Source organism: Nuphar pumila, chromosome 14 (genome assembly GCF_984573655.1).
Source record: "Nuphar pumila chromosome 14, dmNupPumi1.hap1.1, whole genome shotgun sequence".
NCBI classification, from domain to species: domain Eukaryota; kingdom Viridiplantae; phylum Streptophyta; class Magnoliopsida; order Nymphaeales; family Nymphaeaceae; genus Nuphar; species Nuphar pumila.
In genome coordinates this window covers 19,416,160-19,442,443 of record NC_143262.1, presented here as the reverse complement: position 1 = coordinate 19,442,443, position 26,284 = coordinate 19,416,160, and the positions used below count along the sequence as shown (strand labels likewise).

The 26,284-nt window shown below is 37.1% G+C and overlaps 1 protein-coding gene across 2 annotated transcripts; it reads right to left on the bottom strand.

The window, feature by feature from the left end:
* Positions 1 to 747: 747 nt before the first annotated feature.
* On the bottom strand, positions 748 to 25,910 carry LOC149816566 (casein kinase 1-like protein HD16). Of its 2 annotated transcripts, none has more exons than XM_089987965.1 (17): positions 25,779 to 25,910; positions 24,437 to 25,044; positions 24,155 to 24,283; positions 23,959 to 24,032; positions 23,783 to 23,852; positions 23,521 to 23,576; positions 22,788 to 22,859; positions 21,116 to 21,210; positions 20,956 to 21,022; positions 20,736 to 20,865; positions 20,419 to 20,637; positions 20,159 to 20,301; positions 8,636 to 8,810; positions 8,433 to 8,523; positions 2,595 to 2,752; positions 1,760 to 1,948; positions 748 to 1,104 (listed from the first exon to the last, which is right to left on the bottom strand). In XM_089987965.1, exons 2-17 carry the CDS (start codon positions 24,905 to 24,907, stop codon positions 1,045 to 1,047), a joined length of 2,199 nt encoding a protein of 732 aa, XP_089844091.1. In that variant the 5' UTR covers positions 24,908 to 25,044; positions 25,779 to 25,910; the 3' UTR covers positions 748 to 1,044. The 2 variants fall into 2 exon arrangements, with proteins under 2 accessions (XP_089844091.1, XP_089844093.1); XM_089987967.1 differs by having other exon boundaries at positions 24,437 to 24,931; positions 25,779 to 25,904.
* Between the last annotated feature and the right edge of the window lie 374 nt (positions 25,911 to 26,284).

The window sequence follows — 26,284 nt, the reverse complement described above, 5'->3', positions numbered from 1 at the left end:
AACCTGCATCCCCGCACGGGAATGGATTTTATCCTCCAGCCCCACCTCTATCCCCATTTCATGTCCTCCATCCCCGGTCCAAACTGGGGTGAAGCGGGACAGGGCCCCATTTCCCCTCGATCTATAGTCATTTCTTAAAGGATTGGGGACGGGATGGGAAAAGGCAGGGATTGAGACAGGGATGGGGCAGGAGAAAGCGTAAGTCCATCCCCACACGGAGATAGATTTTAACCTTCAACCCGGCCTCCATCCCCATTTCATGCCCTTCATCCCCAGTCCAAACGGGGCAAGGCAGAGCGGGGGCCCGTTGTCCCCCGGTCCACTGCCATCCCTAGCACTGACTGCTCCTTCCAGACAAGCAGAGCCCCCGTTGGTATAGCTTGTCATTTTTAGTAAAGCCTATTTTGACATTTTACCAACGGGTTCTGATTGCCTGGCAGGGGTAGTGCACACTTTGTGTTGGGACGTTGCAAGTTTGAATCCCATTGGTATGGTTGTATAACTGGTAGGGATCGGTCTAACCCCAGCTTTCTCTGTCTAAAAAGAAGTGTATTTGGACATTTTGTTCTCCATTTGAAACAAACAAGAGCCAATTTACCTTTAAAGTAACTACATTTTTTCGAAAGTGTTTTTTTAGAAAACATACTTTCAAAGTGTCACCTCACTTTTGAGGGAATATAATATCATATAAAACCAGGTTGCCTACTGGAAAATCCATGTACATGTCGCGAAATGGAAAACATGTAATGGCACTTGAAACTATTTGAATTGAAGTATAGATAATTAGTACCTAACGTGATAATATACATGAAGCAAAAATAAGAGGTTTGTTGGCCTTCCATGCACTAGGCCACAAGGTTTCATGGCTTGGCTCCCTTCGTCCAGTTCTCAAGAAACCTATACAATTGACAACGTTAGCCTCGTGGAATTGAGAAGAATATCAAATGGCAAGCCACCACCTTTTGGCAGCCATATCCTTGTAGTTTGCAATTGAACAGCCTTCCCCTGATGAGCGAATTTTCTGTTGAGAGTTGGTAATGGGGTTCAAGATACAGTGCGCCCATAACACACAGACGCAAGGTACAGATTTTTTGCCCACTTTTCCTGCAAAAATACAGATGTCATGACACATTAAGTCCATTTCATATTATGGATAGAAGACATGCTTGTTTCCTTATAGTAATCTGTCATTTAATAACACCTTCGTTATGTAAAACCCATTCCTCAGAATTGACAATAGTGTAGTGTAAATTACATGAAAACTAAACCCATACCCCAAACCTAGTTACATGAAAACAGAACTCACCCTTCAAACTTGGAGCATTTGGAATATGGTTGTTAAAGTCTAAAACCAATATTCACAATTCCATGCAATCAACTTTAAATTAAATGATTTAAACTAGGTCCCAGAATCTTCAGAAAAAGGACTTCGGTATGAAGAAAAACTTCACGCCTTCATGAAGATTTTTTCGCTTTTTAAAAAAATAAGGAACCTGCCCGGGGTGTCAATCGACTTGGGGGCATGGGCACGCCCATGAGTGGACCTCAATCTCCCCTGAACACTGACTGGTTCCCTAAAAGCTGTAACCATTCAGCAAAATCTTAAAAACATTCCAATTTTGAAGAGAGCGACCTTCCCAACTCGGAGATTTTAACTTTCAACTCTTTTGGACAGCGGACAAGGAATAAAAAGCATGCCCTAAATGGTGCATGTGCCAAAAGTAGTCACCAGAAAATTATCCACAAAATCTGATCTCACCTTTACATGCGTACTTGGAAAAGCAGAGGTCCTTAGGGTCTCTTGAGTTTCATCTGCAGGTTTGCGCTTGGGGACACTTAGAATGAGGGCAGACTGATCCCAAGTTGCTGCCGTGGCTGTAATACGATAGCCACTGTCCCATCGTCTATGTATGCCCTCACTTGGATAAAGAAAATCCAATTCCACAACCTACACAACAAACAGGTCCACCCATCATCTTTAGCGCCAAGTATTTACAACAAAATGGTACAAAAAAAAGATTGGGGAGAAGAAAAACACTTTCACAGACCTATAAAGGAACAATAATGTCAAATGACAAATCTAACAAAGTATCTGATACAAGTGAGCACGAGAGAGAGAGAGAGAGAGAGAGATTCTCGGATTATAGATGAAATCTAACATTTTGCAACAATAGGCTTCAAAAGGCCAGCCAAGAGAGAAGCAGGCTACCGCTCACATCAGAAAGAACCGACCTATGAATATAGAACTTTTGAGAATTTAAGACAAGTGTAAGACTTGCAGTCCACTTGCAACTGCTCGAGATATATAGCTTAAACAAAAATTCCTTTGGAATTGATTGATGAAATCAGCAGAAAAAATTCTTCAGTCACATTTGGAACCAGGTTAACCTAGCTTATGAAAATCACTAAAAGGCGCCACTTCCACCCCCATTACAAGGATACCTTTGTTGATAAAGAAAATTTGAGAACCAGCCAGAAAACAAGTTAAAATACTATGGCAAAGACAGTTCAAGCACCATCATATCATCATCATAATAATTTAGAATTTTTAAAAGAAACCCTGAGAAATTCTGTTGAAAAATGAGATAGCTAACCTGATCTGCAAATCCAGCATTACGAGACATGACAACACCCCATCTGTTTCCAGCAGTTGCCATGGAAGTTACATGAAATCCTTCTCTCCATTTTTTGTTTATCCATTTAAACGGAAACGAGTCGCTAACTTTGTAGGACTGCTGTGTGTAACATGTTCCTGGAACAATACAATGGGACCTTCAGTTACTGACGAATATTTGGAAAAAGTGACAGAATATAGGAACCTAATTCAAGGCAGACATAGATTTACTGCATGACAACAACAACAACAACTACGCCTTCATCCCAAAACAATTGGGGTCAGCATGAAAATAACAAAAATTAAATATGGCTGTAACAGTGCATTTTTGGCCTAACATTAGTAGATCATGTAAATTGAAGGTAAAATTCTGCAATTAGGATACATGGAACTGTGACATTCTGAGGAAAACACTAGCACAAACAAACTATTTAGATTGTGAACAATGCAGCCAGTAATATGGTAAATGCTGAATGAGCCAACAATTGCATAGTGAGTCCACTAGTTTGTAAGGAAAGGCGTGGAATGCTGTTATGATCGAAACTAAAATTAAGGTGAAAAGCAAAACCTGAAGCACTGATTGGAAGAATATTGCTGCAGTTTTGCAGTTGTACAAGAATAATCATAATCAGTTGCCATTCAGACTATTGAGATTTCTACAGAAATACGGAAAAGCATCAAAGTTTAACCTGGAACAGGAAACCCATTTCTTAACTACCATCAGGCAACCCTCATCATCACAAGCTACATAAGTATGCATTGGCCCAATTTGAAACAATGAAAACTATATGGTGCAACTCTTAGTTTATTCCATAGGGATGACATTTTAGACTCTTTTATCAGAAAGTTCCATTATTCACCCACCCTTAAACTCAAAGGCTTAGTAGTCAAACACGCACCAGGTCCTAAGGAAAGCATCATCTAATCACCCTAAACAACCTAGCATTGCTTCTTCTTTGGATTTGTAGGTGCCACCTGAGCATCTAGAGGCTCTGCTGCGAATATAATCCACAGGCTAATAAAAATCCAGCATTTGGTTGTCATGTTACGCACCATGGTTGACACATTGTACAGTATGGACAAGTGATAAGTATGTGATACCAGATGGGTTGCTATTGCTTCCTGCATCTTATAAATAATAGCATATATTAAGGTTTGCTATTGGATCCATTAAATGTAGATGGTTTCAGCAGAATATATATATATATATATATATATATAATTTATTTTACACCATAAAATTATAGGTTTTCCACACTAAACAAAGCTATATGCTCATTTACATTCATATATATGTTGAAAGCTATAGGAGAACCAGTTTACAAGATATCCAGCATCTTCAGACTAAAAACCAAATAAAAGAAAAGAAAGAAAGTCTAACACGGGCTTAGGGGAAAAGAAGAGTGCCCATATCATGCAAAAGGTAAGGTAGGTACAATAAAAGCAACTCTACAGAACTATAGCAAAGGAACGGACTATATGAGCACTACCTTAAAAGCATGAAAACCTACCCTGGCTTTTAAGACATTTAAGATGCATTAAATTGGTTAATGAGGGAACTAGCCAAAATGTGTACATCTCAGAAGCGCAAACACACTTACAACTAGAATCTAACAAAAAAACTCATTTTCTTGTATATGTGTGTCTCCCTCTGGGTTATACATCAATGACTACCTTTCCAGAAACATACATATTACCTCACCAGTTCCCATACACATAACCATCTCCTTAACACATAAAAGGGTCTACCGTGAAAGATTCATCACATTAGGTAAAAATTTTGAAAATCAACCAGTCAGAAAAAAGTAAAAAAAAAAGGAACATGTTGACTGACAGAGACATAGGGCTGTAGGGCTGTAGAGAAATCCTGATAGGTAGTTGAATATAAACCAAATGGTCAATCTTGACGCTAGAAGCCCATGAACATCTGATCCATGCAAATGTATGCATGAAGAAATCCTAGAACGGACAGCCAAGTTAGTGGCTCTGAACCACTCCTCAATAACGTGAACAGTGGAATGCCCCTTCATGTTGTGAAATAAAAAGTTTTGCATGTAGTGAAACTGATCGTGATGGAGAGAACCAACAGGCAATCTAATAGCATTATTCACATAGACGTTGACTAACAACAAAGAAAACATCAGAATCATCATTATCAAATGAGAAGTATGCTTTTTAAAAAACTTGGACCAGGAAAAAATTAAAGAAACAGACAAATTCAAGACACAGATCATGACCAACATAATATCTCCCTTACACATGCATGTGTGTGTAAGTGCATGGGATGGCTACAAACAGTATAAATATTTATCAGGTGGCACACTCCTTTCAGACATGATATCTAGACCGAGCACAGAAAGAAAACTAGAGTGGCCACAAGACCAAACTTAAAGTAGCTTAAAATCAAAACAAAGAACCAACAATTTGGCATTAACCTTCAACATCAACTTTCAATGCCCCCAATCATTATTGACACAGGTACCCAAAGATTACCTGGCCAATCCTTGACCTAACTCAACTCTTTGGCCTCAAAGTATGCTCCTAAAACAGGGGTATGATTGACTCGACTTGTGACATTAGCGCCTAGCGGCAATTCCAAGTAGAGTCACAAAAGATTTTGATTATGGATAAAACAACTATGGTCACTATGTGTTGTGTAACTTACAAACACATACACATGCACAAACCCACACAAGCACTCTCACACCCATTCAAACCCAAAAACGCACACAGATCAGATGCACACACACATGCACACTTACACATATCTATTTCACAGCTTGATTACTAATTAATACCATCAAAATTAAGAAAAAAATGGAATTTTGCTAGAAATTAATGATTATATAGCAATTGCAAAGGGAATGCCAATGCAACAAACCATTTTACTTGTGTTTCTATTAAAAAGAGTGTTTAAATAATAAAGTCATCCTTTTCCGACAAACTACAGTGCAGTCAGCTAATAGCAATAATTTTTGGAATTTTCACAATTTGAGAGAATTTTCCATTTTTACATATAGCAAATTATACATCCACAAGAAGCCCAGGCTCTCCCTCTACCTCACTCTCAAACACATATAAAGGTAGCTGTGCAGACACATGCAAAAACAGTTATTACCAAAGAAAAGATCAAGTGAAACACCTTCCTTTTAAATGTCAACTTATAGATGCTACATACATGTCCAGGTACTATGTTCACATGCCTTGTTCAGCAATCAATTTCCTAGATATGGAAAGCCAGTTTGTTAGAAAGCATGAAAAAGACACTAAGTTAGGAGAGCTAAGCTTGAAATCTATGAAGGCCCAAAAATACCAACTACTGATAGAAAATAACAATGATAATAAATATTATGCATAACTACATGCATACGCATGAAATGGTTTTAAATATCATGCATCTGGGATGAAAATTATCATCCATCTAAACTGATGAGGTGATACGCTGCGTTGCATTTTTATTTTGGAAACTTCAGGATCTGTTTTAGCTTTTTGAGCCCTCAAAACAGGGGATGATCCTTTGCATGTAATAGAAGCTAAAAGATATTAATATTTAGATAAAATATATAACCAACCAGCACAACAACAAAATTCAATTCAAGCGCCAAGATATTATTACCAGGACAAGGAAAGAGGGCCAAGAGCAACAGCCTCCATCACCCTACAACCTTTCATATCGCATCTTTTGACCACCCTCAATCTTGAGTAGTCACTCTTTCCTAAATCCATCTATGTGTATCATGTCAACATTTCCTACTGCAAGTTGTTATATGTTTCTGCATAACATGTACAAACCATCTTAAACCGCATTGTTTTTTCTTTTCTTTTATTAGCTCTGAAATCCCTTTATATCAGGAAAAAAAGAACTTATTAACCATAGTAAAAGGAACACCTCTCGTATTTACTCTCTTCATCAACCTAAAGAATGAGGCAGATCATGTTGACCACCCATGCTCCCATTTTTATCATTAGAAGTTAAAACTAGGTATTTCTTCACCCCTAAGATTTATATTTTGTTCATCATTATTTCATAAAATATGAAAGAATAAGACTTGAGAGGCATCCACCCTATGTCACCTGGGTATGGGTACGGAGGGTCCGACATGGCAATTCGAAAAAATGTGGGTACGGGGACATGGCTATATATATATCACATAAATACAAAATAAATTAAAATAAACTGAATATAATCTAAATATATATGCTATATCTAAAATATAAAGTTATAAACTGAAAATATAATTATAAATTAAATACAAACTTATATGTATGGAGGGTAAAATGGCGTGCCGGGTGTCGATACGGTGATACACTTGTCGACACGGGTACGGAAGGCAAAGTGGAGTGTCCGGATACCATAGAATCTATGTCACATAGGTGCAGGTGCGGGTGCAGCGATAAGGCACTTTAAAAAACTTGGGTCTGGGGAGTGTGTGTGTGTATATATATATATATTTTAACAGTTTTAAGTTAACACTGTGTATGTGTGTGCATTTATGTATTTATATATAAAATAGATAAAAATGGACTTGATTAGGGTTAAGTGAATCTACTTTTGGATAGAAATGGACCTCAGTGTGGTGGTCTTCACCTAACACAAAGGAAGTTGTGTCCAAGTGTCGCACCAGCCTGGGTGCGGGTGCGGTGCCCTGTTAGAAGAGTCCGTGTGACATAGCATAGAATCCACCCTGAGGTACATCACTCATATGCTATAAGTGCCTTGAGGAATATTGTCCCCGGATCACATTGAAGCATACACCCCAATGTTTTTTAAGGCATGATTAAAAGGGCTCAATGCAAAAGTTTCTCATGTATAAGAAGAAATTTTGCAGATCAAATTCACTTTTGAAAAAGTGGAAGTTGCTTACAATATCAATCATGCAATTCCCTTATGTTACAAACAGGAATCTTGAAATTCCTTTTTTCTTTTTTGACAAAACCTAAGGTGAAATGACCCCACCCAGTCAATCTTTTTTTACTTCAGAATTGCATTAGAAACCTTATAAAAGAATTTGGTATCAAGGAGTTAGGCATCTTAACGAACATTACATGGTTAACAAGAACAGATATCTATTGTTCATAAAAAATGTGCTAAACTGCTAATTAACTCAAGCAAATGCATACGCTTGGACTGTGGCTCATGGAGAGCCCTTTCTAGCACAACAATATGTAGAAAACACACACACACACACACACATCTTCAGGTTCAAATTAAGTAAATAACACCAGAAACTATGATTTTTATAGTAGTTAGAACAGTTAGGAGGATAAACTGGTCGGGCCCAACCAATTGTGTCTCTGCATGTGTGTACGTGTAGGTGTGTCGTTGAAAAAAGCCAAAGAGATCAACATTTTATGGGTCATAAAAGTTGCACATATAAAAAATAAACAAATAATAGAATCTCTCCTTGAAAGAAATTTTCATTGTGCAAATATTTTATAAACATTTTAATGATATCCTAGGAAAATATCATAAAATTGCAAAATTACCAGGATGATTGTGTGAGATCCACCCTATTTGCATTGTCAAGAGATTATAACAGAAGAGAAAGAAGAGGAACCACAAAAGCTACTCAACCCGCTTGTGACTGGATCGCCTAACTCGATATCCAAAATGACAATAAAACATAGATGGTATACTATTGAATTTCATACTCATGAACAATAAGAAGCAAGCTCCTAGCACCTGTTTTCTAGGCTGCTTGACACTTGAATTTAATGACAAAAATATGTACCAGATATGAAAAGTAGTCTTAACAGAAACATAAGATTGAGATAAACTAGAGATATTCATAATGGATATATAATAACAAGTTCCTACCTTTAGACATCACCACCAAAGAGCTGCCACTATTAGCACCAGCTATAGCACTGATATAGTAATTCTTTTCCCACTGTTCCATAATCCATTCCTATACACAAAAATCAGGTTAGAGCGAGAATATACTCATCGAAAGAGATAAATGATAAAAGGAAAGGAGCAGAATACTGTGAAACAAGGCCCCTATATACACAGATGACTACCTTGTGAAGAAAGTACGGGGAAAGCTCATACACTTGAGAACTAAAACCAGTTCCTGCATCCATGATAAGTGCCCATAAATTTGAACAAGAAGCTATACAACTTATAAATAAACCATCTTCATTTCCTTTATCAATATGCTGTGCCAACCGCGAATCAGCCACATTATAATGGTACCTGATTGCATATCAGAAAGCACATTAAGTTCAGATAAACTTTTGAAAAGATTAAATGGATCAATGGTGTGTCTTCCATGTCAAAAATTGTGCTCATGGTCTGAAGAAATAATTAAGGGAAGACTTACAACCAAACAAAGAACTTTAATCCCACTAATCAAATGGAATTGGATGATGTGGTAGACAAAGTTCCAACACAGAGGTTTAGAAAAGGGAATCAAAATACAGTCCACTAAGAATATGTCTAAACAAAAAATTGCTGACAACTGAAAAATGTATTTTCATCCACTACCAAATATGATTCTGTCAAAGGATATTATTCCACGGTAAAAACATATTTGCTTTGCAGAAAGACCACAATCAAAGAAATGGTTACCCATCCAACTAGACTATTAGTCACTGTCACATGATCTAGCCACTTCATATTTATTTTAGGAGCCAAACAAAGTAATTCATCAAAGAAAGATCAACATATTGTCCACAATGGAAAGTGAACAGTAAGTCTGCCATACCTTGCAGATGTATTTGCACTATTGTCTATAAATAACAAATAAAAGGATGCCTAGTAAAAAAAATCTCTTGGAACTTGTGTTTGGGTTACAAATTGAATTGGATCCCCTCATTAGGAGGGCCATTTAGTTGGTAATTGGTATATGAAACAAGCCACTCAATATATTACATCAAATACTAGGCCCACTAATCAAGTACATTTAGCATTATTGCTACCAGAGTTACCGAAAGCGCCTAGGTAAAAGGGGAAGCGCGAAACGCCGCGCTTCCGAAGCGTGAGGGGAAGCGCGCTCCCCCCCCCCCCACCCCACCCCACCCCACCCCACCCCACCCACGCTTCCCCTGCGCTTCCCCATTTTTTCTATTTTTTCGCTTCCCCCTCGTTTCCGGTTCGCTTCCGAGACGGTTCGGAATTTTCTTCTAAGTAGTCCCACGCTTTCCCGCTTCCTAAATTTTTGAAAGTGCCTCGCTTCCCGCTCCCGCTTCCCGTATCGCTTCCCGCTCCCGCTTCCTCGACTGGTAACTCTGATTGCTATACATAAGATAAATACAAAAAATCCTTCAGGGTTCAGTCCAGAGTTACCGGAAGCTTCTTAGATATTTCCGGAAACTCGCTTTCCGGAAACTCGCTTTGAAAGCGCGATACTCCTCGCTTCCGAAACTTGATGAGAATCTTGATCCTCCCACGCTTCTCTTATGCTTTCCACACGCATCATCTATTCTTCTTATATGTTCTCTCACTCCATTTTTCATGTTTTTTATGTGTTTCCACTCACACTTCTCACTCACTTCCATGTGTTTTCTCTAAATTGGTAGTCATCATTTTTAGATTTTGTTAAAAATTTACACAAAATCATGAAATTTAAGGATAATCACTTTTATTTTAGTTTTTATTTGCATTCCATTTCGATTCTCATTCAATTCTTATATTGCTTTTTTATTCCTCGCTTCCCGCTTCCTATGCATTTTAAAATGAATCGCTTCTCACTTCCGCTTCCAGTATCGTTTCCCGCTTCGTAGTCTAACAACCTTGGTTCAGTCTCTACCTCTTTAATTGGTATTTCAATTTTCAACTTTTTACCAATCACAGAAAAAAAATTATACTAAATGATATACTTATTTTGACTGATCTCCTCTTCCCTCCTCATCTTTCATGTGTGTTTTGCATAATCAATTTGGCTTTCACTTTATATTCAAATGCATCAGATCAATGTCATCAATTGTCATCTTAGGCTCCTCTCCTGCCATCAATCAAATAAATTCAAGCCATTTAATCCAGTTGGTCTCAAGGCATCTCGAGTGATCTAGTCACTCGCGCATGCACACACGTACTGACATTGAAATTTCAAATTAGAATGCACACAAGCATCAAATGAAACACTTGTACCTATCTTAAACCATTTTTCCAGCTATTTTCACATGTTCTGCCATTGTCAATAATAAGCTGAACCACCTTAGAAGGCCCAACTTCTATCACCGCTGAAAATATATTATCCAAAAGATCTTCAATCCAACATATCAACTGATCTCAAGAACATTCCCTTGGGACACAATACTAAAAAATATTATTTGTTGTCGGCATCCATCCACTCACATGCCATAATTATGCAACCTGTAGTCTTTTAGGACTCTCTTAAACTCATTGTACCACCACTTCAGTTTTACAAAAACTGCATATAGAATCTATCCTCTCAAGGCATGGTAAGAGGCACCTTATAGCCAAACCCTAGATGCTACTAGCATCAGCTGTAGCGAAAACCTATCACAATAAAATGCCCAATGACTAAACCCATCAGATCAATCAGATGCCTTGAAGCCGTAGAAGAACGAGCATCAGACTAGACACCTGGAATCATTCTGAGAAAGAAATAACTAGCAACTTCCTTCCTAAGCCTATTAAAACTCTCCCTAAATCAACTCTTCTCCTCCCAAGAAAAAAGTTTCTTCGAAAATCTTCTCCTTCTACTAGCAGGTTTATAACTTTATATGCCTCAATCTTACTAATAATGGCCACGCTACTACCTTTTCGCATCTGGATACACTCTTTAGAAGGGCCACTAAGACTAGCTCCACCACTCCTAACAATTTCAAGTTCTTGAAATGGAGGTCCCCTTTTCCCATTTTAGACAAGCTCCAACTCTTTTCTAGAGCTCTTTTGCTTTTTAATTTTTTTTTATGTTCTGCAAGCAAATTGTTCATCTGCCCTCTTACAGCTTCTAACAAGTCTTTGAATTTGCACATGACTACATTTCCTCTTATCTGTTAGAATGTGGGTTGTACATATATGTATATATATGACATATTTGTAATATGTATTACCCTACAGGGGTATTTTTGTCTTTTTGACTTATGTAATTTTTGTAATAAGTGTCTCCCAATAGGGGCCCTTTTTTATTTTTTATTTTAAGTTGTAATATGTTATATTGTCAAGGGCATTTCTGCCCTTGACAAATATAACAGCTATGTTGGGGAGCCTCTCACTTCCCTTTGTGCCTATAAATATGGAGCTTAGACACCTAGTAATGCAATGCATTTTTGTGTGCATTTGATCCTCAATAAAGACAATATTTTTTATATTGTGTTCATTTCTTTAAGCCCATAAGTGGCCAGTGTTTTTGCCCCTTGGTGTGGGTTTGTATTTGCCTCTTGTTTGAGGTGTGTGGAAAGTTTATGATTTCATTGCAATATCAACTAGAGTCTATATGATATTTTAACAAGCCTGCCCTCCCACATAACTCCTTACAATAATTACATGCTACAACCAGTCAATTGTTCTCATATATGAGAAATCCTTCTGAGCTTAATCTTTTCAATTCATTTTGAAAACATAAAAAGAAGATACTCTTCCCAAAAATCCCTCACAAAACTATAAATCTAGCCATGACAAACTGGATGAGTCAAGTCGTGACTCATTCAAGTCATCTCATATCAACCCCTAACCAAATCAAGAAATCAAACGACTGGGTGATAGCCTAAACTTGGGCCAGATCTTAACATTCACTCAGCCAAGTCAATTGGATCACAAGTATAGAGAGAGAGAGAGACCAGACAGACTGAATGTTTGCTATTATCGTGAGTTCCAAACACCCTAGTGAAAATTTCATATTTTTTATTCTTTTTATCTTTTTGCACATCTGACCCTCTAGATGTGATCTACATGCGTAGTTTAATAGAAACCGACCCTTGGATTACATTTTCTAAACATGTCCGTCGGATTATCCAGTAGTTGAAAAATCAACTGCCTATAACAAACCAAATTTTCAACCCTTAAAAAACATATCTTTATGTCAAAAAAATACAACCCGAGTCAATTTTAACTAACATGCTAAACACATCCATGGGGTCAGATTTGGTCAAAATGACCACCCCATATGAGTTCCAACTGGGGGATTTGTACCAGCCAATATTTTCCTCTCTCTCTCTCTCTCTCTCTCTCTCTCTCTCTCTCTATATATATATATATATATATATATATATATATATATGTGTGTGTGTGTGTGTGTGTGTGTGTATGTGTGTGGATACTGACATGGGTACAAAGTGTTGGGTACAGCTGGTTTTGAAAAAATAGATGTGTGGACACCAGTGTTGTTAAAAACGCGCCTCAAGGCGCAAAAAGCGGGCCTCGCCTCGAGGCGAGGCCCTTTTCGCCTTGAGGCGCACTTAAAAAGCGCAACGTCGTTAAAGCGTACGCCTCATGCGCCTTGAGGCGTACGCCTTGAGGCGAGGCGCGCCTCAAAGTGAGGCGCGCATTAAAAATCGGATGGTCTGGACCCGAGTTCGACCCGGATCCGGGCCCGTATTCTCGAAAGATCGAGAACCTGTGTCTTTAAAAAAGACACAGGCGCTTCGGGGCGAGGGAAAGCCCTCGCCTCTTCTCTCTCCACTTTGTCCCCTCTCGTCCCCCGCCACTGTTGTTGCCGGCCACCACTCGCTGCCGATCATCGCCTCTTCCACCTTCTTCTTTCCTCTGCTTCCTCTGTTGAGAAGGCATCGGCGACCCACAGCGCCAGCGACTCACAGCCACCGTTGTGCGACCACTCGCCGCCGCCACTGCTGTCACCGGCCACCACTCGCCGCCGATCATCGCCTCTTCCACCTTTTTCTTTCATCTGCTTCCTCTGCTGAGAAGGCATCGGCGACCCGCCAAGCCAACGACTCATAGCCACCGTCGTGCGACCACTCGCCGCCGCCACTGCTGTCGCCGACCACCACTCGCCGCCGGCGACCTCTGCGTTTTCCGGTGACAGGTAAAGTTCTCTGTTTTCTGAGACATCGTTATCTGAAGGTAACAATTTTCTGGGTTTTCTTCTACCCTTTTCGTTTTTTATTTTGTTTCTCTCTTTCTTTCTAGTTGCTTTTCGTGATTTATACGTAGACGTGTTTGTTTCTGAACAATATGTTCCTTTGTTTTTATGTTATTTTGCATCTAAATATGAATGAAATGATACCATTTTTATCTTCAAATGTAATTGGTATGTTTTCTTTCCCCTGTTGACTGATTTCGTTCATTAGAATCAGTGGGTTCCTATTTTTATTAAGTTTCATCTTTTTTTTTGTGTTGATTTGTGTGAACTCATCTGATTCAGATATTTTAAGTTTCATTAAAATATGTATTTTTTATCCCTGTCGAATTGTTGGAATCAAAAGATCTCAGTCCTCTGATTGAGAATTTTTCATATATTCCCCCTTTCTTATGTTTTCTTTCCCCTGTTGACTGATTTCGTTCATTAGAATTAGTGGGTTCCTCTTTTTATTAAGTTTCATCTTCTTCTTTTTTTGTTGATTTGTGTGAACTCATCTGATTCAGATATTTTAAGTTTTATTAAAATATGTATTTTTTATCCCTGTCGAATTGCTGGAATCAAAAGATCTCAGTCCTCTGATTGGGAATTTTCCATATATTCCCCCTTTCTTATGTAAAGCATCTGAAATATTCGAACATAATGGTGACCTCTGTTTAGCATATTCAATATATGTTTTTTTTTTCGGCATTTTGACAATTTCTTGGGGTTGATCTCCGGAGAAGTTCTTGATATACCTTCTTGTTGAATTCTAGGGATGGTTATTTTGTTGGTTTAACATGCTCTTCTTTCTTCGAAAAAAAGGAAGACAAATTTCGTTGGTGTTTTATTTGTGTTTTTAAGGATATTTTTTGTCTTTTGTTGGTGCTTTTTTGTGATGGTATTCATTTCAATCGATGCAAAATTTGTTTGGAGTGCCTTGGAGTTGGTTGGTGTTTTCTTTTTGTTTTTGAGAAGAAATCTGGGATCCAAACCACCTTCACTCTATCTCTACTATGTGTGTGTGTGGCTATAAGTGTGCATTATTGAATGAACTTTGAAACCCAATTAAAAAACTGACCTAATTATATTTATTATTTTTTTCTCGTCAATTATGGTTTTTTCTAGGATTCGTATATAGCTTATACACCAAGATTGTCTATTTTGCATTTGTTTTCATATAATGTGGTCAGCAGAATGCATGATGTTAATATATATTTTGTGTTATGTATTTTTGCAGTTGAACAATGGCAAAAGATGTAGGATGGGATCATGGAGTTAAAGTTCTAAATCCTACTAAAGATCTCAAACTCATAGGACATGTAATTTGCAATTACTGTCATAAAGAGACTACAGGAGGCATCTATAGGCTAAAACATCACTTAGCTGGCACAAAGCATGGTGTAAGCATGTGCGAAGCGGTTCCACCTGACGTGAAAAGATTTTTTCAGAATCATCTAAAGGATCAGAGGCTAAAGAAGGAAGAGATAGAACAAAACAAGTTGGATATCGGGAGAAGTGTTTATTTTGGATCATCAACCGGCGATAATGTGAATAAAGAAGCTAGTGGATCAGGTAGTAATGCAAAAACAAGTGTAGCTGGTCCTATGGACCTTTTTGTGAACAAAGAAGCACGACAAACCACAATAAACACTGCTTTCAAAAGGGATGAAAGAAAAAATGTATGTTGTGTCATTGGTAGATTTTTTTATGCAAATGTCTTATCATTTAATCTTTGCATCAGTCCATATTTTGGTGCAATGGTAGAAGCTATTGCAAATTATGGGCGAGGGTTCAAACCACCTTCTTATCATGAGATCAGAACGCGGATTTTGAATGACGAGGTAGATTGTACTCATGAAATTTTGAAAGAGTTCAAAAAAGAGTGGCCAAAGGTTGGTTGTAGTATTATGGCATATGGTTGGACAGATGGGAAAGGAAGAAACTTAATGAATTTTCTTGTGAACAGCACATCTGGGATAGTATTTTTGAAGTCCGTTGACATCAGCGATATGAAAAAAACTGATGCAAATTTGTGTAAGTTGTTTGAAGAAGTTGTTAAAGAAGTTGGTGAAAGTAATGTGGTGCAATTCATTACAGATAATGCACCAAATTATGTGGCAGCTCGAAATATGTTAACAGCAGGAAAAACATGTTTTTGGACACCATGTGCAGCCCACTGCTTGGATCTTATGTTAGAAGATATTGGAAAGATATCAATTTTTAAAGATACAGTGGAAAAGGCAAAAAAAATTACAAGATACATTTATAGTCATGCATGGGTATTAAATTTAATGAGAAAATTCACAAAAAAGAAAGAACTTCTGCGTCCAGCCGTCACTCGTTTTGCCACAACATCTTACACTTCATAGTATTGGATGTTATAAGAAAGAGTTAAAGTTGATGTTCTTATCTTCAAATTTTAGAACATCTAATTACTATAAGAAATCTGATGCTAAGAACATTTCTTATCTTGTTCTTAATTATCATAAGTTTTGGGTTGTCATATCATATGCAATTAAAGCTACACTACATCTCGTGAAAGTGTTGCGCCTCGTTGATGCAGCCAACCTGCTATGGGACTTTTGTATGCAGCAATGGATAGAGCGAAGGAGGAAATTGCTTCAAACCTTAACAATATCCAAAGAAAATATAAATCTATTTGGGATATCATTGATAGACGATGGGACTTACAACTTCATAAGCCTTTGCATGCAGGCAGCTGCCTATTATTTAAATCCACATTTTCATTTTGCTGACAACTTCAACCCTGATGGAGAAGTTATGGGTGGCTTTTATGATTGTGTTGAAAAATTAGTTTCTGATGCAAATATTCGGTTGAAAATTACAACACAAATCGATGCATTTAAAAAGGCAAAGGGCTTGTTTGGCAAAGAGACAGTTGTTACAACAAGAAAATTAAAAAGTCCTGGTAAGTTTGCAATTATATTGTTATTTGTCAATATTTTTTTATGTTTTTGTTAATTATGACATTCTTAATGTTTTTATCAATTTTTTATTATTTTATTTGAATGCAGCTGATTGGTGGAGTTCATTTGGGCACGAAAATCCTGAGTTGATGAATTTTGCAATTCGAATTTTAAGTTTGACATGCAGTGCATCGGGCTGTGAGAGGAATTGGAGTACTTTCTCATTGGTTTGTGACTTTGTATTTTATTTTTGAAATACATTTTTATATGTTTAATTATCTTATATTTGATTATCAATGATTTGAAATTATAGGTGCATACAAAACGAAGGAATAGACTTGAACAAGAGAAGATGAATGCATTGGTTTTTGTAATATACAGTATGAAATTAAGAGAGAGAAATATGAAGAGGAGGGCTACCAAAGACCCTATATGTCTAGATCATATAGACTCAGACGATGAGTGGATTGTGGAGAAGGAAGATCCAGTATTGCCAAGTGATCCCAATTGGTTGGAGGATTCATGATTGGATCTGAACTTCGACATAAATGTCATTCAGCATGTGCCTATTGAAAAAGTCACTTCACATCATGTTTCACAAAGTGGTTCTAGGCAAGACATGTCTTCAAGAGATCGAGGTAAAGTTATATTCCTTTTACCTAGCTATGAATATAAATGTATTTTTTTAATTACATAACATAAATATTTAATACATGATTTTTTATTGAAGGAAAAAAAAAAAGCAAAAGAAGTAATTAAGGACGTGGATGAAGAAAGTGTAGATGATGAAGAGTCAGAGAATGAAGATGAAGAAGAACCTATTTATATGGATTCTTCAGATGATGATATTGAAGACTTAAATATTGATGATGACGAGACACAACAAGAGCCTAGGCCCTGATTCATATCATAGAGCTATTGGCCATTTATATGTTTTTTGGGACTTTCAATTGTAATTGTGAATGTTAACACTCTCATTTTGAAGAATTCTAGACAAATACATTAACATTTGGTTGTTAATGTTAACATGCATTTTTTAATTATGACATGATGTTGTTAGTGCTAATATGCATTTTGTTGTTAATGTTAGTTTTTTATTGAATGAATGCTCATATTTATGCAATTAGATACTTATATAGATCAAGTAGTTGCATTAATGTTACTTTTACATGTTAATCTCATATTTTTTTCGTATTTATTTGAGATTTTTTATTTCATGTAGGTTGGCGCTTCATCAATAAAGCATTTCTTATTTATTTATAATTTTAGATCATTTTTATAGTTTTTTTTTAAGTTCAAAAAAAAATTTTTTGAGGCTTACGCTTTGCGCCTCGAGGCTTACGCCTCGCCTCATATTTTGGTGGAGCGCCTCGCTACGCCTCAACGCTTTTCACAACACTGGTGGACACAATATATATATACAATATATTTATTTATTTATACTTATATATAGAGGGGAAGAGAAAAAGATAAAAGTAATCAAGTAAAAAATAAAACTATTTCAAAAGAACAAAGAAAGGGATCCTCAATTCTCTCTTCTCTCTATGTGGCATCACACAATTCATCAAAATTGTGAAAAAATAGAGTTAGTTCTTAAATGGGAGAATGGGATTGAGTAAGGCTTGACTGTCGTAACAGCGAGAGCAAGTTTTTTACCAACTAGCTTGACTCCATCAACTCAGAGAGAGAGAGAGAGAGGCCTTTTTATATAGTAAAGGGGCATGCTGACTCATTTTGGAGTTAAGCCATATATGAAAAGAATAGGGTTTAAACAATGTTGACAGAAAGTGTTCGACATCGGACACTTTGTGTCTAAGACACTTAAAAATGTTGGACATGCGAAACCAAGTGTCCATTTTTTTCTTGAACACTTCTATGTTGAAAAATGATGTGTCCATGAATTATGTCACATGGGTGCAGGTGCGGCAAAAAAAAAAATTATATATATATATATATATATATATATATATATATATATATATATATATATATATATATATATATATATATATATATATATATATAAAGTCCAAAAGTTGGACATAAATGGATCGTCCTCCTCATTTCAAATTCCAAAATCAAGGAGGAGATGGTGGACAAAGAGGAAAAAGAGACTATAGCAAGACTATTTGTCACTTTTGTAAGGAACCGGGGCATATCAAGCCCGTATGTCCCAAATGGAAGAGGCGCTTTTTATAGTTAACTTGATTAGGGCTTTTCTTGTATTTGATTAGGGATTTGTTTTATTTTCTTTGGTTAGGGTTTGAATTAGGGTTTTTTTATTTAATTTTATGGCTTATTTTTCTTATAGTTTAGGGTTTTTGGGTTTATTTATGATTTATTTTATTGCATTTTAAGGTTTTATGATTTAATAGGGTTTGATAATTTGATTTTTATAGTTAATTTGATTTTAGGGTTTGATATTTTTATGATAAACTTTCATAATTAGATGTGATATGATCATTTATATATACAAAAATATCAATTCTTATTTTTTCTCAAATTACTCAAATTGTAAACATTTTTTAGTTTTTAGATCCAATCCAAAATCAATATTCAGGACTAAAATTCATAATAAACATGTTAAAACACTCATATGGTCAGGCAGATCGAGCCTTACGATCCAAAACGAAGTTATCCAATCCATTATCCATGTGTATTGTCTGCACACAGCATAAAACAAATGTTGAACACAAGGAGCACAACATATTGTACAGTAGAAACAAACATTGGACTTGATACAGTTGTTACAGAACGAATAGAACGAGTGTTCTGTCTGTTTTGTTTGTTCATTTTGTCTAATCCTGGACAAGCCATCAAACAAGCCCTTAAGGGTCAGATTAGGGCAAAATCTCAAGAAATGCAAGTTCAACGTATAGAACAGTAAATGAGATGGAAAAGAGCCATATTAGATATTTGGGGTGAAAATGGGTCAAAAACAAAATCCCTACTTAACCTTCATAGAGGTCCTTTGAAAACATTTGACACCAGCATGATATGGTTGTATTGAACAAGACAACTTACCTCCCATGATATGTACCATCAACACATAGTATGCTAAAAAATGCATTAATGTATATTACACTATGATACCAATATATTGTATTGTATCATATGATATAATCTTTATACAACATTGGCACATTTTGGGCACATTTGCTTTGGCCACAAGATTTTGCCTAGCCGAGATATAGCCGAGGCCAATATTTGTGACTATGGTATTCACTAGACTAAGGACAATATGGCTGATGAACCAACTATGATGGACACAATCAACAATAGAGATATCAAGGTATCACTCCCTATAGTTGACGGATCTAGTCATCACTTCATATTGTGTTTACAATGAAGCTTTTTTTCTGTGAAAATCAAAAGCAAGAGAACAATCAGTGAAACTTCGTATAGAGAACTGGTATCCACAGAAACAAAGATTAGAATGCCATGAAATGGCCACACATACTAAATTTAATGATAAAGTTTCCAGCTGTTGCACCAAATCTAATATGTTTCATTTTGATACTCATGAACTCTTTTCAGTTGACTAAAGCAGGGTAATGTCAAAAAAGAGAACACCCAATTGCTTTATTGAAATACATGATAAGCACAAAGGTTTATCAGGCATATACCGTTGTTTCATTGGTGATCTTGCATTGTAAACTGAGATCCATTGAGTAGCAGGTAGTCCTAACCGCACCTTCTTCTTGGGTTGGCCATCATCTTCTTCATCAGCTGTCAACCTACCTCGTTTTTGTCCAACTTGATAAATTATCTAATTAAGCACAAAAACCAAACACTAAAAAACCCAACAGACAGGTATGCAAACAAAAGAAGCCAAAAAGAAAAACAGTTAAAAGCATTACATATTCATTATGCAACCAGTTCTTACCTTCTGAGCACCATCAGTGTTGATGGGCCTAACAGCCGGATTAGGCCCGATCAATCCCTCAAAGAGAGAGATGAGCTTGGAATAGTTTGGCTCTTCATCAAACTTCAAGTTCACAACAATTTCAAGAAACTGTTTGAAAGGTGGTGGGCAGAAACAACATAGCGTGTCATATGATGTTGCCATCTTTTTCTTGCAAACAAGGAAAGATTTGTTGTCTCCCTGAAAAGAACATTTATGTGCAGTTGAAAAGTTGAGTATCTTTGTATGAAAAGCGAACAAAAACACACTCAACTACAATAATCGATATTAAAATGCACCTGATATCCCTGCCAAGGTAACCTGCCTCGGTGAAGGAATATGAGCGTATATGCAAGAGATTCTAGATCATCTCTTCTACTTGCAGTTCTTCCCAGATGTGCATGCACACTAGCATAACGAACAGTTCCTCTAAGAAATAAAACTCAAATTAGAAACAGCTGGAAAATAGAAAAACCCACAAACCTACTAACTTCTATAACACAAATGTCATGCACTTGCCGGAAAACATCAGGCCGCTGATCATATTCAACATGCTGACCAGTAGAGCCATCTCTCCACCTTGTTGCTGCACAAGTGTTTGCAACTGTGTAAGCAACTAAATAGTAGTCATGCAATCAATTATGAAGAATAAAAAAGTTTAAGAAGTGGTGGACATCACCTAAACCAAGATCGACAAGGAACAACTTCTTCTCAGATGGTGTGGCCGGTTGACCAAGTAAAAAGTTCTCAGGTTTCACATCCCCATGGACATATCTGGAATCATGAATAATATGAAAATGCTATAGAAGCCACCAGCAGACTAGATAAGCTTCAATTTCATGTAGATAAAAAGAAAACTCCTATTGATTACATTTCACAAAAAGAGTGCATGTGTGTGTAAGCATGGGTGTTTTTATGTATGCATATAACATTTTTTAAGGACATAAATGGATTGCAAAAAATGGTAATTACTTAAAATAATAGCCACCACCTATTACAATAAATTTAGAAAAAGTCAAAGACCACATTTTCCATGTACAACTGATAAATGTGCCATGTACTTTTGTGTGTATATATAGGGAAAATGTTTGCTACAAATGTTTGTATGCAAGCATGACTCTAGATCACCATGGTGCTGGCTGTTTTGATCCAATCACACCTCATAGATGGATTCAGCATGTTCAATATAGTAGGAATTGGCTTTTGAATCCAGGTTGTTTTGATCCAATCAGACCTCATAGATGGGCTCAGCATGTTCAAAAGAGTAGAGATCAGATTTTGAATTGTGTTTTCTTTTACAAAAAATTTGATTTTATGACCCGGGAAAGTACCGCAGGCCATTGATTTTTGAAGCCTTACAAAAAAAACTGCCTACATGTCATGATCGGACGATCTAAGAGCTGACTCCCACTAAGAAAGACATGTAGATTCACATCTGTAAGTTTTGATTCATGAAAAGCAACAGCAAAATTGAAAAAAAGAAAGAGGCATTTGAACCCAGAAATGACTAGCAAGTATGATGCCCCCCCCACACACACACACACATACATTACATTATAATGATGATAGGGTGCACCTATACCCATAGTTGGCAAACTCATGACTGGGCTTGGATTGCCCAATCCTTGACTCGCGAGAAAGCAGGTTGACTCGGTGACTCGGACGAGTCAGGACTCTATATTTTATAGTGTAAGCACAAGAACAAGACATGGAAATAACTAAACTTCAAGCTAATATGTCAACAGTTAAGTTACAAAAACATATAATTATACATGATTATTTAACTTTTTTCATTGAACAATAGTAGATTCTTCATAACAAGTGACTTTATATAAGAATTGTGCATTAAAATTATAAAATACATGATAAAAAAATTATAATCGGCATTAGGATTGGTGACCTGAATCGATGACCTATTAGGGTTACGATTTCCCGAGTCGACTCGCCAGGTTTGTCAACTATAAATATACCCATCTAGTAGAGGCCATATTTTTTCATTTTTTTGAGTTTTTTCGCCAATCAAATCCTACAAATATGATCTACATACATTGTTTAGTAGAAAACAAGAAGTGGATATGCAATCATAATTTTTCAATGGCTTCAAAAATCCACAGCTCGCAACGTACCAAAATTTTATAACTAAAAAAATAGTGCATATACATCAAAAAAGCATGAACCAGGATGTGATTCCTAGCAGACAGAATATGCTGAATACATCTATGGGGTCAGATTGAACAGATGCAGATTACACCCATAATCTTCAGCTACATGGGTGGGTGGGTGTGTGTATATATATATATAGATAGAGAGAGAGAGAGATGAACAATCCCGTTAAGATAACATGCACGTACCCTCTGTTGTGCATCCTCTCCAGAATTGAAATGGACTCCACAGCGATACAGGCTACCATTTCTGATGACATTCTGCAGATTCGAAAAATATATCATGACTCATGAGGAATCTATTCACTTATTAGAACAGTATGTTTTAAGAGAAATTGGTGTTAGACACCAGAAGCTTTCGTTGGCAATCTTTCAAGCGATCATTGGAATAATAATAGGACTAAATGAAGCTACTAGAGGTGCACAGTGAAGCACACTACAGGAGACCAGCTAGCAATGCAAAGACATTTTGTGGAAAACCCTAATAAAATAAAAAACAGCAGAAATCAATCACTTGATGGAAGACACAAAAAAAATATTGGAAAGAAAACGTGTACTAGGAAATGGAATACCCATGAGTTGCAAATGCATGCAACATTAATTTAAGTGAAACCCATTTCCGTATAGGAAACTGTCATTCCATCGCTAGATTACCCTTTAATGAATAATGATTGCTAAATGCTTGAGGATCAAAAGGAAACATGAAAAATCTAAGTTTGGAAGAGTAGGAAATGCCTGGAAGGATTACACAAGAATAAGCCATTTCAAACATAAAACTGCTATTCAATCAAGAATTCTAGAAATCTGTGCAAATTAACCCACTAGTAAGCAACATTCATTATCTTACAGAAACGCACTTATTCAAGCATTATTTATATAAACAAGAAAAACTACATAGTAAAAAGCATACACATATACTCACGCTTGGCCAGAAGAATTCCAAGCATCCCATAAACTGGGGCCCAGCATATCCATAACCTGCAGATGATTATAAAGGCAGTGCTCAAAACACACACATAGAAGAGAAAGATCCGCTTAAGAAGACCAAACAATGAAAGATGCATTGTAATTTAAAAAAAAATTGCAGTAAGCAAGCCACATTTATGGTAAGCTACTATGCTGCACCAAAACGAACCCAGATACCCAAAATCATAAAGAATATGTTCAAAACATTGAGATCTCACCATAACATAGTAGTCACCCTGCTTGCCTTTGTAATGCACCCTTGGAACTCCATGGTTTCCACCAAGAGCACTATTTGCAAGAAAGTTTAGATCCAAGAACGAGAATATGAGATAAGAAAAATACGTTGGATAAGAAAAAAAAATAGATACCAAATATTAGTTAGTGTATAACATACTTGTAAACTTGCCACTCATAAGGAGGACCAAAGTTGCAGCCTTTGCTGCTTCTGTGCTCGAACTTAAGAGCAACCTATGATGGGAGAACATCATAAGCAATTGTACAACCAAAAAAAGGGAAGAAACGGCATGCAACCCTAACAGAATCAAGAAACTAGTCTGGCAGACATGTTTATCAAGCAAAAAAGAATTTACCTCTAAGGCCGCAGCACCAGTTGAATTTGCATTACCACCAGAGACCCGACGGCCAACAAAAACCTGACCAAAGCCACCTTTGCCCAGTTTCCTCTCAATCTTGTATACAGGAGAGCCTCCAACCTGAACCTGAATGCATGCAGAAACTCAACATGAATAAATAAGAATCATAAGCTACAGTATCAAACAAAACCTGATTTCACATCTGACCCAAAAAGAACATAAACAGATATTTAATTATTTCCTAAGAAATGCAAAAACTCTAAGCTTCTAGTGACCTACCCTCTCAGGGAAAGGGGCAGTGCTGCCTTCATCTTCTTGCCCTGCAGCTTTATCAGCACTCAGACCCCCACTATCATCTCCCATCATTTTGTTGCCAAGATGAGCAGGTGCCGCCTCCACCGGACCAGCTACAAAATCAGCCTGCACTAAGCGCCGGTCTTCAAGATTTTCAGCAGGACGGGGACCGATTTTATCATCCACTGGTAGCGCTGTCCCTGGTAGCGCTGTCCCAGCTGCACCTCTGTTCCTCTTCAGAACCTGAGTCCTTGGCTTAACTGCCCTACCTTTTCCCTGAGCTGCTGCTGCCTCGGCAGCCTCTTTTGCTGCTGCAGCTCTCGTTCGTATACGACCCCCAGCCCTACAAGGCTGTTCTTGCCGCTTATTTGCAGTGGCGCCTCTTGCCCGCGTCCTCTGCTGCAGATTTACAGGGGGAGCACGGCCTTTGCGTACTCCACTTCGCAACTCAGGCATTCTTTACCCATACAATCCACAAATCTGTTTCCAAAACTGACCATATCGTTTCCATCAAAACTTCCAACTCCACACCATTACTCCACAACAGCACAGTCAATGAAACCTTAAATTACAAAAAACTCAAAATCGAACCCCTGAAATCCATATAGTCAAGATTGATTACAATGTCAGGAGAAATCAAACAAACAAACAAAAAATCACACCGATACGGAAAATCAAGCTTGAACTATAGCGAATTTTATCGTATGCAACAAAAAAGAAATGTCACTATCTGCAAGTAATTCTCTCAAACCCTATGAAATTAACTCATACTACCAAATCTAAAGCTCTGAACTTTTTCAAAAAAACGGGCATACAATCACCGCCCCTGCGGCATATAGTGGTCCACTGGTGAACCGGATCCCCGAACCAAAAGTACCCAAAATTTCACAGCAAATCTGCTCTAAATCCCATATTTTCAAGACAAAACAGAATCAAATTCATCAAGAATTCTCCCAATAAGTCTATAACAGATTAACAGGGAAAAAAAAGAAATCAAATACATTTAAAAAAGAAACCTTCGAGAGCGGAAAAAAACCCAAATTCATCACCACCCAACGCCGAAAAAGTGAAAAATTTCCCCTAAAAAAAGGAAAATCGGGAGATCGACCATACAATCTGAGCGAAAAGCTAACCATTGCCCACAAAAGATCACCAACATGAAACGATCTGTCAGGTTTCTGAAGACCACGACGAAGAATTGCGTTCAAGAACAAGAAGAGAAACTATTCGATGCGGATTCGCTGACGACATCGATATCGGCACAGAGAAAGAAAGATAGATAGATAGATGGAGATGACAAGTAGTAGGATCTGGCGAGAGGGCGTACCTGGGAGCGAGCGGAGGGCTTTGTTGGGGAGCGTGGAACGGCGATCGATCTTAAGAGGCGGTGCGTGGACGAGAGAGGGGTCTTCACAACCCCGCTATTCCCTCTCCCTCTCTGTCCGTCTGTCTCTCTTTCTCACCCTTTTCATTTTATTTTATTTTTGGCTTTTTTTTTTAAGTACCTTCTCCCTTTTTTTATTTTTACAGCGAATAAATGAGATAAATAAAAAATGATGGAAGAGATAAATAAAACGGAAATAACCTTCCTCTCCTTATAAAATGGCATGTTTTCTAAAATGCCTAGCCATTTGACAAAATTTTCAGCATATCCAAAGTTATTTATTGATTCCTAATTTTTTTAGCACATGAGATTTGTGCAATTTACTATGTATGACATAAAAAAAAGATTTTGCAAACATCCATAAATATAAAACCTGTGAACCTCATTTAATTAAATACTCTTTGAAGAGATCCGTAAATATTAACTAACATTTGCTAATACTAAGACCT